General features: G+C 39.1%; 1 protein-coding gene across 3 annotated transcripts; it reads left to right on the top strand.

Annotated features, from left to right (window-relative positions):
* The first annotated feature begins 5,379 nt into the window (after nt 1–5,379).
* On the top strand, nt 5,380–14,462 carry syn2a (synapsin IIa). 3 transcript variants are annotated; one of them, XM_062428046.1, is made up of 11 exons: nt 5,380–5,720; nt 11,385–11,442; nt 11,555–11,646; nt 11,830–11,986; nt 12,084–12,173; nt 12,620–12,682; nt 12,909–13,051; nt 13,144–13,218; nt 13,472–13,574; nt 13,843–13,989; nt 14,228–14,462. In XM_062428046.1, exons 1-11 carry the CDS (start codon nt 5,380–5,382, stop codon nt 14,339–14,341), a joined length of 1,383 nt encoding a protein of 460 aa, XP_062284030.1. In that variant the 3' UTR covers nt 14,342–14,462. The 3 variants fall into 3 exon arrangements, with proteins under 3 accessions (XP_062284030.1, XP_062284029.1, XP_062284028.1); XM_062428045.1 differs by having other exon boundaries at nt 14,219–14,462; XM_062428044.1 differs by having other exon boundaries at nt 14,207–14,462.
* Nucleotides 14,463–15,229: the final 767 nt, after the last annotated feature.

The raw sequence follows: 15,229 nt of genomic DNA, 5'->3' as shown, positions 1-15,229 counted from the left end.
TCCGCAGACAAAAGAGTGGTGTGTGGCCCTAGTGGAGACGAGGAGAATTGGGGAGAAGTTTCCGTGTGTGTGGATCCCTGTTCTAAACTCTCCACATTTTGACCAAAGAAAGCGGCTTTCTTTTTAAGTATGGTATAAATGCTGTAAACCCCCGTGAAACAGAATTTATGAATGTGAATAAGACTTATTACGAGTCAGAATATGAACAGTATGTAAGGGCTAAAATAGCAGTCATTCCACAAATTAAGAGTTTGCTGAAAGAGCCGTTCGTCTTCTGGAGGCTTTTCCCATGCTTTTACATTGCAGAATATTTTTTCTCTTTGCAGAGAAACACTTTAGTAAGTATCATTTTAAAGAGTTCCCTCTTAAATCACACATATTATTCGACAAGTAGATTGCAGTAGATTAAAGGATGGGTTCACAATTTTTCAAGTCTGTCTTAAAACAGGTGCCCAAATTAACACTGAAATAGTTTTTTCTTGCCATAACCATTCCTCCGATTCATACTGGCCATTAGAAGATCCCTTCATACTGCACTTACAATGTAAGTGATGGGAGGCAATATCCACAAGCCTCACTCTATGCAAAAATATATTTGAAAGTTTGTCTGAAGTTAATATGAAGCTTCAGTTGTCCAGATGAGTCAAATGAAGTAGATATCTTTCAAAGTGACAGTCTTTTTAGTGCCATAGTCCCTCTTTGTGTTACTCTATTCCAACACAGCTCAACAAGGAAACACTTTCAGAGGAAACACAAAGAGGGAATTTGATGCTAAAAAATAATGTAAATGTGGCAGATATTTACTTGATATGACTGATTCAGACAGGTGAATCTAAACCAGAATCATCTCTATTGACCAAGGATGATGATACCATAAAAAGGATTTAACATCAGTGAAAACCTCTTTCACTGTTCATATGGACACCTAACTGTTGCTTTAAGACAGGCTTGAAAAATTGTGACCTATCTTTAAATGATACAAATAAGTTTGCTTTGTCAATTAAGCATCTGTGATGATGTTCATTATGTTTTTGCATTTTTGACCGCCTCTGTTGTAATTTTAAGTGCATTAATCATCCATCGATGGCACTCATAGATTGGGAGAATAATATGCCATTCTCCCCTTTATGCACAATTAAGTATATTTTTGTATGTGCAGGGAAATATCACAATGCAAGCAGCTAATCAGCATCCTACCTGCAGCATAGAGACCTCCATCACTGCAGCTGCACTGTTGAGTCATCTCATCGACAGACATCTGACAGGAGAGGCTAGTTAGTTTTGTTCACTACACCAGTTCTACCAGCTGGTGGCACCCCAGCAGTCATACATAACATTAGTGCATGCTGCAGCCTTTCTAAAGCCCATACCCAAGTAATAATTTCACAAACTACCCTTATTATGTTTCTCTCATGAATAATGTTCAGCAGGTTCAACAGGAAGTTGACCACGCTGCGTGGCGTGCACCGATTTTCATTTTTCGAACACCGTTTTGAGGACTTTACGATGTTCACAGAATCATGAAACCTGCCACGTAGGTTTAAAATCATGAATTCTTTCATCTGATACCACATTTGCCCAACATTTTGCCCCAACAGCTCAGTAGCGCCCCCTAATGCCTTTTCCCACTTAGTATGTACTGACAAACTCTAAAACTCACCAAATTGGACACACTTGTCAAGACTCACGAATATTATTTTTTGGTATAAGCGCAACCTTTTCAGTGCCAAGATGACTCTACAGCGCCCCCTAGAACATTAAAAGTTGAAGCCCCGCCTTCTACATACACGTACATGAGTGAAATTTAGGATTCATATATATCATGACCAGACGCACAAAAAAGCCTCTTGGACCCATACCGTAACTCCAACAGGAAGTCGGCCACGTTGGATCACAGGTGCACTTTTTCCGCCATTATCCCCATTTCCAGGCCTCATACTTTAAAAAACTCTTCCTACAGTTTTGACTCCAGAGACTTCAGATTCAAACTGTATCATCCTCAGACCTTGATGATGTAAACTTTACGACAGATTTTACCTACGTTATACCAGGTGGGCGTGGCAGTCGTTTGTTTGTATAAACAAACAACTCCTTATAACTCCTCCATACATTGTCGGATGTTTATACATGCATCGCGTGAAATGTCACACCTGTTGAAGCCGTTTCAATTTCAACATCATTGGGGGTGGGTGTGGCAAGGGGTCTCCATAGCGGCCCCTAACAGCAGGTCATGTGACCAAAAAATGTGTCTGATCTTCGTGAAATTTACAGGACTCATAGCACTCATGGGTAAACCCCCAAATTATTTTTTTCAAAATTTTCGCTCTAACAGGAAGTCAGTTATTGTGCATTTCCTGCGTCAATTTTCCTAATTTTCCACTGTGTTTAGAGGACTTTCCCGTCTTCACAGAATCACCAAATGGCCCACATAGGTTCACACTCAGGAGCACTTTAATTTGAGACCATAACTGCCCCTGGGCGTGGCACAACAGCTCACTAGCGCCCCCTAATGCCTTTATCCATTTTGTACATTTCCACAAACTCCTACACTCACCAAATTGTACACATACGTCAACAGTCACACATATTGACTACTGACAAAGTTTGGGATTTTTAAGTGAGAAGATGACTCCACAGCGCCCCCTGGAAGATTTCAAAGTTTAAGCCCCACCTACCACATTAACATAGAGAAATGAAATCGACACGGCCTATGTATTATGTCCAGACGCACAAAAAAGCCTCTTGGACCCATACCCTAAGTCCAACAGGAAGTCGGCCATCCAGGCTAAAATGTTCAATCTGGATGATTTTTATTATTATTATAGTTTTACGCCTTTTTGACAGCCTAAACATGCCCCAAAACTCACCAAAACTTGCAATTGTGTTCGCTCCGGCGAAAAATTTGATATTTTAAGGATCGCGGAAATGCACGACGCAAAATGGATTAATAGCGCCCCCTAGAAAATTTTAAAAATCAAGCCCCTCGACTCAGATTGACGTAGACAAACAAAATTCGGGAAACACATGTATCGTGTAAAGACGCACCAAAAAGCTTCTTGGACCCATAGCCTAAGTCCAACAGGAAGTCGGCCATCCAGGCAAAAATGCTCAATCTTGATGATTTTTTGGCCCTTCACCCACATTCCTTTGTGCTGAGAAGTCACCCAGACTCATTTGTGGTCTTAGTTTGCCATCTAGTGGAGACATTAACCCCATCACACAATGTTCACTTAAAGGCACAGGAGCAAAGACATCTACATGCCAGTTTTGACAGCCCTGCGACTGCCGCACGCACCGACGTGCACGTACAGCGTTACAGTTGGGGGGAAACCGCGGGGGTGCGAGGGCCCTTCGACACTGCTTGCAGTTTTAATTGATTTTATTCTTTTTATTTGTATTAATTTATATTTATATTATAATATAATGTTTTTGTCTTTTCCTCTTTTACCATCTTTATCATTCATCATCCATACCTTCTGTGTTCCCTCTGCTTTTTTTCGTTTGCCCTCACTGTTCAGCTATCTGTTGTTAACAGATCCCTTAACTGAGAAGAAAAAAACACAGCAAAAAAACCCTTTGACTTCATAAAAGATGCTGTATATTCACAGTAGACAGAAATACTGACAGTAAAATTACAATGCAAAGACACACAGTCATACTATTAACTTCAAACATGCAAGCTATGATTACGGCTGGAGTTTGCCAGTCCCATTGATTCACATTACTTCACTATTCATCTGACGCTCAGCTTTGACAAAATATTGCTATTATAATTTTTCAGTATTATTTAATCTTGTATTAGCAAATTCCCTTTTCCATCCCATTTGCTACAAACAGAGGAGATTGCTCCAAATTTGTGATGTTACAGGATTATACATGAAAAGAAAATTTAAAAATCTACCTGATAACTAAATTTACTTTTAAAAACATATTATTCAAGTGCAGGCTGTGGCCTGTCTGTGTCTGTCAGTTCAGTTTAAATCACCCGTTGGCTGAGCGAGTGTACACAAAGATCAGTCATGAACCGCTTGAGCAGATTTCAAGAGCAAGAACAAACCTGTCAGCTTGTTGAGATATATTTAGTGTATGATTGTTTGGAAAAAAAATATTCTAAAGAGAAATACGGATTTGAATGCCTCTATAATAATATCTATAAATCCTAACATTTTTCTCTTTCAAGGTCCCATGTTTGTGAATAACCAATTTGAACTGTGTAGCCCCATCACTAGATTTACGCTAGATTTACACTGACCTCTGAGAACTGCAAGTTATTGATTTATTGATCTGTTTCCTGGCCCTTTTTTAAAATATTCATCTGTTTTCTGTGTTGGCAACATCATAGTCTGTGACAGATATCAGGCAGAGCCAATTCCTACTATATTCCTTGTGTATAGACCAATTAAAGCAGCCTATTCATTCATTTTCATTCATTATGAGGAGAAGCAGTGATATTGTTTTATATTATTTTCTTCATCATACAAATGTTTTATTTCATAAAATTAGTAATTAAGCTATTGATTTGTGCTTTACAAAGATATTAGGTTATTAGCATATTTTATGTTAATTAGCAACAATGTCAGTATAATACAGTATTGTTTGTGTGCTATCATAATCATTTAGACTTTAAGAGAACATGTAAAATAAAATGTAATTGTACATAATGATATACAAGGCGAGTGCTGTCCAGTAAAGTCTCATAAAATAATGAGGTAAAGCATGCCTTGTGAGAAATTTTAAAGCGTAAATTCAGTAGGTATATTAAGATTGATAAATCAATTAAGTGAGCGGGTTTACTGCATTTGTGTCTCAAGGGACTGCGGCTGATGCTTCCTCTCGTTCAACATTGCCCACTAGTCCTAACAGCCATTTTAGATTTCACGGCTGCATATTACACACATAGAAAATGCTCTGCAAGCACAGAGGGCAAAGAAAGCATGAGGGGAGAAGGAGCAAGGCAATTATGATGTAATACTCAGTATACCCTCTCGCACTCACACTGGAAACCCCTCTATTTTCTAAAGCTGTGGTTCAAAAAAGCATGACGCCTGTGAGGCAGTAGAAAATGGGGGAGGGGTAGAGAAGGCAGGCACACCAGTGAGTGTGAGTAGAGAGAGGAGAGGACGAGAGGAGGAAGGAGGCATAGCTAGAGCATCATTTGCAATGGTCGAGAGAAGCGCAGGGTGAGGGGATTGGCTGAGGGAGGGTGTGTCGTCACCGCCACTAAGGGGGAGCTCTGAGGATGCTCTGCTGAGCTGGGAGGGAATACATTCACTGGGAGTTTGCATTTAGAGATCAGCCATTATCAGAACAGGGACTCCTCTGCAGAATTGTTTTCCACACCCAGTGCTTGTTGATTCTTCTGCCCTCTAATCTGCAGCCATGAATTATTTGCGTCGGCGTCTCTCGGACAGCACGTTCATCTCCAACCTGCCAAATGGCTACATGACAGACCTCCAGAGGCCTGACCCTGCTCAGCCTTCTCCACCTGCCTCCAATACCCCTGCCAAGTCTCCTACAGCAGGGCCTACACCTCCAGCCACTTCGCCGGCTCCAGAGAGGAAACCTCAGTCATCTCAGTCCTCCGGAGCTGGTTTCTTTAGCTCCATCACCAACGTTGTTAAGCAGACAGCTGCCTCAGCCGGGCTAGTGGAGCAGACCCAAGTCACGACACCTAAGAAGTTCAAGATTCTCTTGGTCATCGATGAACCACAGCAAGAGTGGTAAGGCAATATATTGCTGTACTCGTACTATTCATTATGCATCATTTATAGTCTATGTGTTGCTTGTTCGCACCATCTTTACTGCTGAATTTCTCCTCATGATTCCTTTGAATGTAGTAGTTAAGTAAGGGTTAAAGAACCACTGAAACAACATCTGTATCAAGCACCCTGCAGATGTGAATGGGCACTGCTGCTGTGGGTAGCATGCCATTGTTACAACATAACATAGTGATAAATATGCACCATTGATTCCCAGCAGTAATGACATTACACCAAGATGGAGGATTTTTTTGTGTCCTCTATTCTGCCTGTGTTGTAATTCACATTTTTCTGTCATATTTTCTTTTCTTATACATATTAAAGCAATAGATAATAAGGTTTATCACAGCTGCCTGTATAAATTAGGTGAATAAATTCAAATCATCATTGTTACCCTGTAATGTGGCATATTGCCATTCTTAAAAATGGATGTTCAACATGTTGTGCATAATAAGGGAATGCACACATTTTCTCTGGAAGTAGTCTAGATACTGCAGTGCTTTCCCCCATCAATGGGGTTTCCCTCTGCTCACTGATGTTAGATCACATGACCTGGTAAGCATCGCTATCAGGAACTCACTGCAGCATGGTGCATAGGGTTCCATTAGTAGATCATACCATATTGGTGTACAGTATATAGACAGGTACAGAAAATTTTAGTGAAATTACCCGCAGGCTGTATTTCTCAGCCTGTCTGGGGAACGACCATTGTGTCATTAATGTCAAGAGTGGGCTTATGTTAAGACATCTAAGCCATTACACTGACAGTCAGTGTCCTGGGGGATCTTACTCAGAGGTAGCTTAAAACAAGCATCTTTGTCTGTCTAGCGTGGGAGGGAATTTAAGGGCTCAAAAACCGACTGCACATGAATTTGTTGTGAACTTAGAGGAGACTGATATCTTGTTGAATAGTAAAGGATGTGATATTTCTATCTTCTAGTGATCAACACAAAGCTGTTTGCACAGCTGATATTTTTTCCACAGCTGTGTTTGCTAGAACTCTGCAGCTGCACAGTAAAGTTGACACCTCACACATTTGAAGAACATATATATTTCTATTGCCTCCAATTGTGCAGTCAGTGTTTATGAACATTACAGATAGGAACCAGAGAACTAAAACTCTGTGATGCCTTACTAATGTACAGAACAAGGGGAGTACTTTCATACTGGATGGGAAGTTGACTGTGGACTTTTTTTTAGCTCTGAACGAACTCTGCTCAAAGTAATCTGATCCAACAAAGAAATATTGGACAGCATCACAATATTTGTTAGTTGGATCTGATTAAAATAACTGTCTGACTTATAAATGCAATTAACAAATTGTTTTCTGAAGATGGCAAAAAGCCTTTACATTTTGGATGCATCTATGCAGGTTGCCATGTTGAAGACCGTCACAACATAATTGTTACTTGTGAAAAAATGAACCTCAGATCAAACTAAACTACACAAATATTAGGACATTTGCCTGCATAATTCGGCCTGGCAGTATCCTCTTATCCTGTTTATATGTGCAGGACTGGTCACTTATGTAATTGGAACCCAGATCAATATTAATGAGATCAGACCTTCGTCAGCAGGAAGGATGCCAGCCAGCCTTATGCAGTCACTTGTTCCACATTTGCTAAAAGTGGAAGGCAAGTCACTTGTTGAGGAATAGGCATTACCATCTGATGTGCCAATGCAGTGACAGTGCTCTGCAGTTCTGGCAAAGACACACAATATAATTCATTAAACTAAAACCATGTCATTCATAAAAGGTCATCCTTATTGAGAATGATGAGTAGGTTAGGATGGGAATGAGATAATATTTCACACTCCGTCATTGTCAGTCGACATTTCACTAGATCTGATAGGAAGCAGTTCGTATGTATTTGATAAAAACATCAAGTGATTTCTGACATTATTTCTGTTCCCTATTTCAATGTATTTAAATATAATATAAGGTCATGGTTTATTGCTCCACAGACCATGGTTGTTCTCAGTGGTTTCTTAAATCATACAGCATATCTTTACACTTGGGAGATCAGCTTCTGTACTTTACTCAAAAGGCTTCCTCTCTCTGAATACTGCATTTATTTTTCATGGCAGCTCAATATCACTGAGTGGGGAGTTATACTTGTTTATTCACTAGTTTTGGTTTCTGTTGGTTTCTTTTATGAGACCGTTCAGACCTTCAGTGGTTGTTACTTACTATGACAGTCCAAATCAGTCTTGCGTAACTCTGTAGGTCTCCCTTCATTCACATCCAGTGTTCTGTAGCTTGCAGATATTTATGTAGTGCTGAAGTTTGAAATATTTGCACCAATAAATATAACATGAGCAACTAAACATCACATCAAGAATGATTTAGAAGGGTGCATATTCAGAGAAGCACATACTTTATATTCAGCCCTCACAGTGTCAAGATGAAAAACATAAAAGATTTAGCTGTTGGCAAACTATAATAAGATGAAATGTCCTTTTATTTTAACGTAGGCTTTGCTGAGCACCTAATGTTGTTCTCTGTATGTTGGCACACCTTGGGTCTGAGAGCTTTATGCGCTGTATCTCATCTAGTGATGGGCTGTTACAAGACTTTTTCTGCCCACTGCTGCAAATGAAAGCCAAAATGATGTGACCGGGTGGCCTCAAGACAAATGGAATCAGGAGAGAGTCAGCCAGACTAATTGCATATGGCAGAAGGCTCAGCCACCAGCATCTATTTATCAAATGAAATGAGTCAATCATAGATGACTATGCATGTTATATTTTTGTATTTTCCACCTTTAAAGTTTTACAGATTTTGTATAAGTACTGCATTTTTTTTATTATGTCATAACCAAAGGGCACATTACCATACTATCTATACACTTTATTATGATATTATTTACACAAGCGCAAATCCTGAGAAATCTTTAACAAATTTGTTCAAATGAAGCATTTTACTCCACGTATGTTATCAAATAAATCACAATAACTTCTAGGTGTTGTAGAAAAAACTGTAGTTCATTACTTCTGTTCTGTAAAATGATGACTGTTATAAAGCTGACATCTATGTAGCCAGAAATTAATTAATCTAAATAATCTTTGTATCTGAAATGTTTTAAATGTTTAATTACACATCTTGTTCATACAGTAACAAACACATATTTATTTAGAGCTTGGCAATTTGTCCTACAATGTAAAATTAGCTGTAAAGAGAAAATAAAAGATGGATGATTAGATGGATGATTTTTTGAAGGATGTTGTTGTCTAACAGGTTGTATCAGGCAGAACAGTTAACTGTGTAAGATATATATTTTTTAAAAGATAAAAATCATGATGATTGCCAAAGAGACCAAAACATTCTGTCATTCAGTCAGTGTTTGTTATTGCTAAATGATGCTGCTAGTCATCCATGGAGGTTTTGATCCAGGATTGCTGTGCTATAAATTGCTCTTATAAAAGGAGGAGCAGATGGCACTGCCTCTCTTATCAGACTAATGGCAGAGATGTACTTCCTTAAATTCTCTATATTGTAGCTCAATTTAAAGTAAAAAGAACTTAGTCACCCAAGGTTCAAAATTACAAAATGGCATAGCAGACTGTTTTAAGTGAAATTAGGGGAGGAATGGTTTGTACAATGGTTTGTACAAGGAGCGTCACCTTATACAAACATTACCACCACGTGAGAGTGAATGTTAAATAGGCTAACTGATGAGACATTAAAATTCAGGAAGGGCTCCCGCTTACTAAGCTCATGTGTGAATCATCAGAATAAAAGATTATTTAGCAGCAGTAAGTAATTTGGCAACACTTTGAGATATTAGCCTGCGACCATTAATCAGTTTGCTTAAATTACATTGTCAATACTGTCTTACACTTTAAATCACAAAAGAGGAACCGCTGTTTGTGTCTCATTTGGTTTCTCTCCTCATCTTTAATTCAAGTCAAATGAACCCATATTGATTCTTATAAAGGAATTATCCAAGTAAACATCTTCTGTTATGTAGTGAATACATTGAGCACCGCCTTTGGCACACTAGTTCAAGCCCAGTGCCTCAGTAAAGCAAAATAGCAGAATTATGGTTTATATAATGTATAATGTCCTTCATTTTTGGTTGGAAGCTTCTATGAGGAGAGCAGGTTTAAAAGGGCCAAGATTTCTAGTGAGCACCTGGTTGCTCTGAGATGACTGCCAAATACTTTTGAATATTAATGCAGTGTGTTGGAGGATCATGTTAAGCATACTATAAGATGATGTCCTTTTAGCATAAGTGGTTTCTGTGCTCAGTATGCTGAGCTGCAAACTGATAGATCAAATACATAACGCTTTGGTCTGCACAGCCATTCCCGTGCTAACAAAGATTACATTTGAACAGTTAAATTAAATCAGTGGCTTGTCTTTTTCATGCCTCGTCTCTGTGTTTGTTGCTAGGGGTCGTGTTTTGGAAACAGTCTCATCTATGTGCTGGAAAAGAGCATTCATCACAGGGCAGAGTAGACTTTTCATTTTCTCTGATATTGGAGCAGTGATTCATATTTTAATGCTTGTTTTCCTCCAACAGCCAAATGGATCCCCACACTGTAATTAGATAGGGAATGAATTATTCAGCTCTACCTCCACATTAAATAGACAGGCAGTGCATGGTGCGTGACAGCAGGGATGCTACAAACTAAGAGAAAGTGAGAACTACAAATCATGTTAGTTAAAACATGTACGTTCTACAAATCTTATTTGGATAGACGTTTCATAATGTTTTCCACTGCACTAGTTTATGACAATTGCATTGCAGGCTGTTAGTTCAAGTGTGAACTTAAACTCAGGAAATGGAAACCTCCCTCTTGGCAACATGACAAAATAGGAGGGAAGGGTTCTTTTTTGGAGCCTGATTACTGTTCATTAACTGTGGATCACCCTGCTAATTTCTGTTGTCAAAGTCAGGCCCAGTCCCTGCACACCAGTATAGGAAAAAAACAAAGCAGTCAAACACACTGTTAACATTAACAGTCACTGTGTAGCTTCAGCAGTTTTCATCTCTGTGAGGTGTCAGTATATAGACACTGATCCATCTTACTCTTAAATCCAATGGTAAAAAACTCCCTCTTCAACAGTGATTCAGGTGTCATTTATATTCAAGTCAGAAAAGCCAGATATACTCTTTGTTTTAAAAAGTGCTGAATCATAAGTCGTGAAAGCTGTAGCCATTTTCTTAAATTGCAAATTCTGTGTGTTTAGCAGGTGTGTTACCTCACTGCATCATCCTTTAATAACCCACTGTGCTGCACTGCTATTGACCAGACAGTGCTAGGAAATGCCTAATTGCGTCTGCAAGTATACAATCAACGGCTTTGTCTTGAAGAATTATACAGACTTTTGTAATGGTTTGCTGCTGTCCTCTTTGCTAGACTGAATTGGATAAAGTGTTAAAAAAGACTGCATCAGCAGTTGGAAGAGCATGGAAGCGAGCATTTGTTGTCTCTGTGCTTTTGTACCTCCACAAATTCATGTTGTAGGTTGTTGTAATGTGATTAATATTGAGTGCTAGATTTAGTCTTAGATCACTAGCCAATTGGAAATCCTTATTTTATGAACCAGTGTAATTCTTTTATTTATGCTATAAGAGTAATAGTTAATAACTTCTCTTCTGTTTCTGTTCTACCCAGGGCAAAGTTATTCCGGGGAAAGAAAATACTTGGGGATTATGACATCAAAGTGGAGCAGGTACAGTATGTTTCATCAAGCCAGTGAAATCCATTTTAAGTACGTCTGTAAAACAGAGTAGAGAAGTTTAAGTACTCTGTCCTTATTTGCACTCTTATCCTCAACTCCTCAGGCTGAATTCTGTGAGATCAACGTTATGGCTCATGCCAACGGGACCTGCAACGTTAACATGCAGGTTTACAGGAACGGTACCAAGGTTGTCAGGTGAGGCATATAAACACACAGAAAAAGATTTAACCTCCAAAAACACAAAGAAGTATCACTGTACCAGTTAGTTGTTTTAATGAATGGAGATGCTGTATATCTATCTACTTACCACCATTTTTACAGTTTGTTATGTCTGTTGTCAGAATTTTGTCACATGTCTGCTATCATTTTCTTTTCTAGGTCATTCAAGCCAGACTTTGTCCTCATTCGTCAACATGCCTTCAGTATGACCCAGAATGAAGATTTTCGCAACCTGATCATTGGTATGCAGTACGGAGGTGTCCCAAGCATCAACTCCCTTGACTCCATCTACAACCTTTGTGATAAGCCGTGGGCGGTATGTACTCAGCAGCCTGGGCAACCTTAATAATGACCGTAATTTGCTCTGATTTGAATGAATTATATCTGAATTATCTACCTTTCTGTGTGTCTAGTTTGCCCAACTTATCAACACCCACAGGAAGCTGGGTGCTGAGAAGTTCCCTCTGATCGAGCAGACGTTTTATCCAAACTACAAGGAGATGGTGAGAACGCTGTCATCACCCACTTTTCACTACATCCAAGAGTAACACCCAAAGACAATTTCAGGATTTGTTTTTTTTTATGAAAAAAGCTCCCACACACTGTCTCACCCACCACTATATGTTTATTGAATCGTAACGTTTTGGTCCAACATTCATCAGGCCGGAGGCATATCCCTGATGATGGTTGGATAGACCGAAACGTTGCCATTCCATAAACATATAGTAATGAACAAGACAGAGCACTTGGGCTTTTTTCATTTTTTCATTTTACGGTATGCACTTTCCTCCTACGCACCTGCCACTACTCAGCTGTACAGAGATTTATTCATAAAATATGGATTTGTTTTTTAATATTAACATTCCTTACAGGTTTGTGATTTTGAATTAAAAGCAGAGAGCAGATTATAATGTTAGGCAACACCTCAAATTATACTTTCTTACATTAGGTAAGCATGCCATCATTCCCTGTGGTTGTGAAGATTGGACATGCCCACTCCGGTATTGGAAAGGTATGGAAATATTTTTTGTTGTTATGTTTTCTACATTTCTAGCTTTTTTGGGGAACTTTCAGCATGAATATGCTTTTAATTTAAGCCTTTGTTCTATCGTCTGATTAAAACAAAGCATTTGTATGTGTTGTGTTGTTGCTTACAAAAGTCAGTGAGTTCCTGAACACCTTTATAAATTTTAGATATTTTGCTTGCGTCTGTCTCATGTGTCTGTTTCTGTGTACAGGTGAAGGTGGACAATCACAGTAAGTTCCAGGACATAGCCAGTGTCGTGGCTCTCACCCAGACTTACACCACCACAGAGCCTCTTATTGACTCCAAGTACGACATCAGAATCCAGAAGATTGGCACTGACTACAAAGCCTACATGTATGTATAATTGCACTGTTGTTTCTCAACTTTAGAAGGGAAAAAGACACAAACCCAAACTTGTTTTAATGTTTGTGCTTTACACACCTCAGGAGAACATCTATATCTGGTAATTGGAAGACCAACACAGGCTCAGCTATGCTTGAACAGGTGGCCATGACTGACAGGTGAGTGTTACATAAGAATCTTAAACTGCAATGCAAAGTGTTTTATTTTGTCGTAACATATTATCACGATTTGAAAGAAAATGGTTTATTAATGCTGTTTTATGTTGATTATCAGCTAAAAACTATAGATGTATAAACCTGACAACTATGGCACAGTAACGTGTCCTGTTGAGGTGGAAGTGAGTGACAATCAGGCCATGGTATATCTCTTTAAGCTTCCACTGGTTTTGAGTCTTGTGTTGCTTCTGTTTAGGTACAAGCTGTGGGTTGACACCTGCTCAGAGATTTTCGGAGGTCTGGAGATTTGTGCAGTCAAAGCCATCCATGGAAAAGATGGTAAAGATTACATCACAGAGGTAGGAGTTAACAGGATTTGACTATCAGGTTTGAATGTCACATCTGAGGATAGAAAGTGCATAACTTCAAATGATTAAACCACTGAACTGTATGAATATATCAAAATATGGATGTTACCTGTTTCCTTTGGTTGAAGTCTTTCAGTATATCTGTCAAAGTTAATGTGGCAAATTGACAAATGTTACATTAAGACAAGCTCTACATAAGACACTACTCAGCGTATTGACACCCTGTCTTTTTCCCGAAACTATCTTCCATGTGGCACAGGTGGTTGGCTCATCCATGCCCCTGGTAGGGGAGCACCAGGCCGAGGACAGGCAGCTCATTGCTGACATGGTACTAGCCAAAATGAACCAGTCAGCAGAGAATGAAGCCAACACTCCTCAGCGACCCACCACCATACAACCATCCCAGGTATAGTAGCACACACGGTCACAGAGAGTAGAAACAGGAGGCTGCATCTTGTCTTATTTTGGTATAATGGTAATCTTTCATAATCTTTCATATGTTATGGGGAATTATCAATTATCTATATTATAGGATTTGCCCAATCTATCTATTTTTAGATCTCATTACAGTTAAACCACCACCATTGTTGCTGGCTGAGTGAGATGTTTCTTCGTTTTCTTAGGGTTCTGGCCAGAAGGGAGAGATTGCCGGTGATGCCATTAAGAATGGTGCTGGACGCCCACCTCAAGGTTGTCTGCAGTACATTCTCGACTGTAATGGCGTTGCAGTGAGTCCAAAACCAGTCCAGGCTAACTGAGTCACCCAGGAGAAAAGGGACAGTCGGTCTCAGAGTCTTGATAACAATGACTTACCTTAGCTGAACACAAGAGCACACGTGTGTGTGGAAGCCGATAGCAAGAATCCAATCTTGGTGACGTTAGCTCGGCACAGCTGAGTGCTGGCCTGGACTGTGTTTTTAACTCTATGCAGTGTCAAAATGTACTGTCTACTTGTTGACCTGTTGATTTGTGTGCTTGTATAGGTCACCTTTGTTCCAGTAGCTGTGGTTTTTCTTTGGGGCTGTTGTTGATGATGTAATAAGCAGATTGTGCCTACACTGAGTTCAGTGCTGCTCTGTGCTACCTGTTCCACCCAGCTATGAATCTTTTTATTTGCCACCTACCCCCTTACTGTTTTCTATTTTGGTGTGTATCTTTAGATATTGTTCAAACTGTGGATTATCGTGCAGTTTGAAGTTTGTGTATATCTCAATATGTATACAGTACGTGGGTGTGTATGGCTGTAGTGGTGATTATTTTTCATACTAATACTAATAGATATTTATTTTTGTTTTGCATGATTGATACAAAGGCAGGTGCAAGTCAGTTATTTACGTCTGATCAAGTGGGATGTTCATGTAACATCGCTGTTTTACCCAAGCTTTGTTTCCTGTGATTCATGCATTGTGAATGTGTCAATGACAAAATGCATATTATATAAGTTCTGCAGGATACATGTATTCATTACCAAACATGCATTAACACAATGAGCACGTGTGTACACTCCTGCATACACATAGACATACAGTATGTTGCCTTTTTTAAATTTTTTTTTTTTTCATATATTATTATATTGCAATGTCACGATAAAAGAGATTATTTAAAGAGATTAATAATAATAAATAGATGCATAATAAATATTAAAA

Source organism: Scomber scombrus, chromosome 10 (assembly GCF_963691925.1).
Source record: "Scomber scombrus chromosome 10, fScoSco1.1, whole genome shotgun sequence".
NCBI lineage: Eukaryota > Metazoa > Chordata > Actinopteri > Scombriformes > Scombridae > Scomber > Scomber scombrus.
This window is presented reverse-complemented; position numbering and strand designations above follow the sequence as displayed.

Coding starts and splice junctions, on each gene's coding strand:
- syn2a (XM_062428044.1), top strand. CDS start 5,380: ATGAATTATTTGCGTCGGCGTCTCTCGGACAGCACGTTCATCTCCAAC. Junction 5,721..11,384: donor GATGAACCACAGCAAGAGTG/GTAAGGCAATAT, acceptor TGTTCTACCCAG/GGCAAAGTTATTCCGGGGAA. Junction 11,647..11,829: donor AACGGTACCAAGGTTGTCAG/GTGAGGCATATA, acceptor TTTCTTTTCTAG/GTCATTCAAGCCAGACTTTG.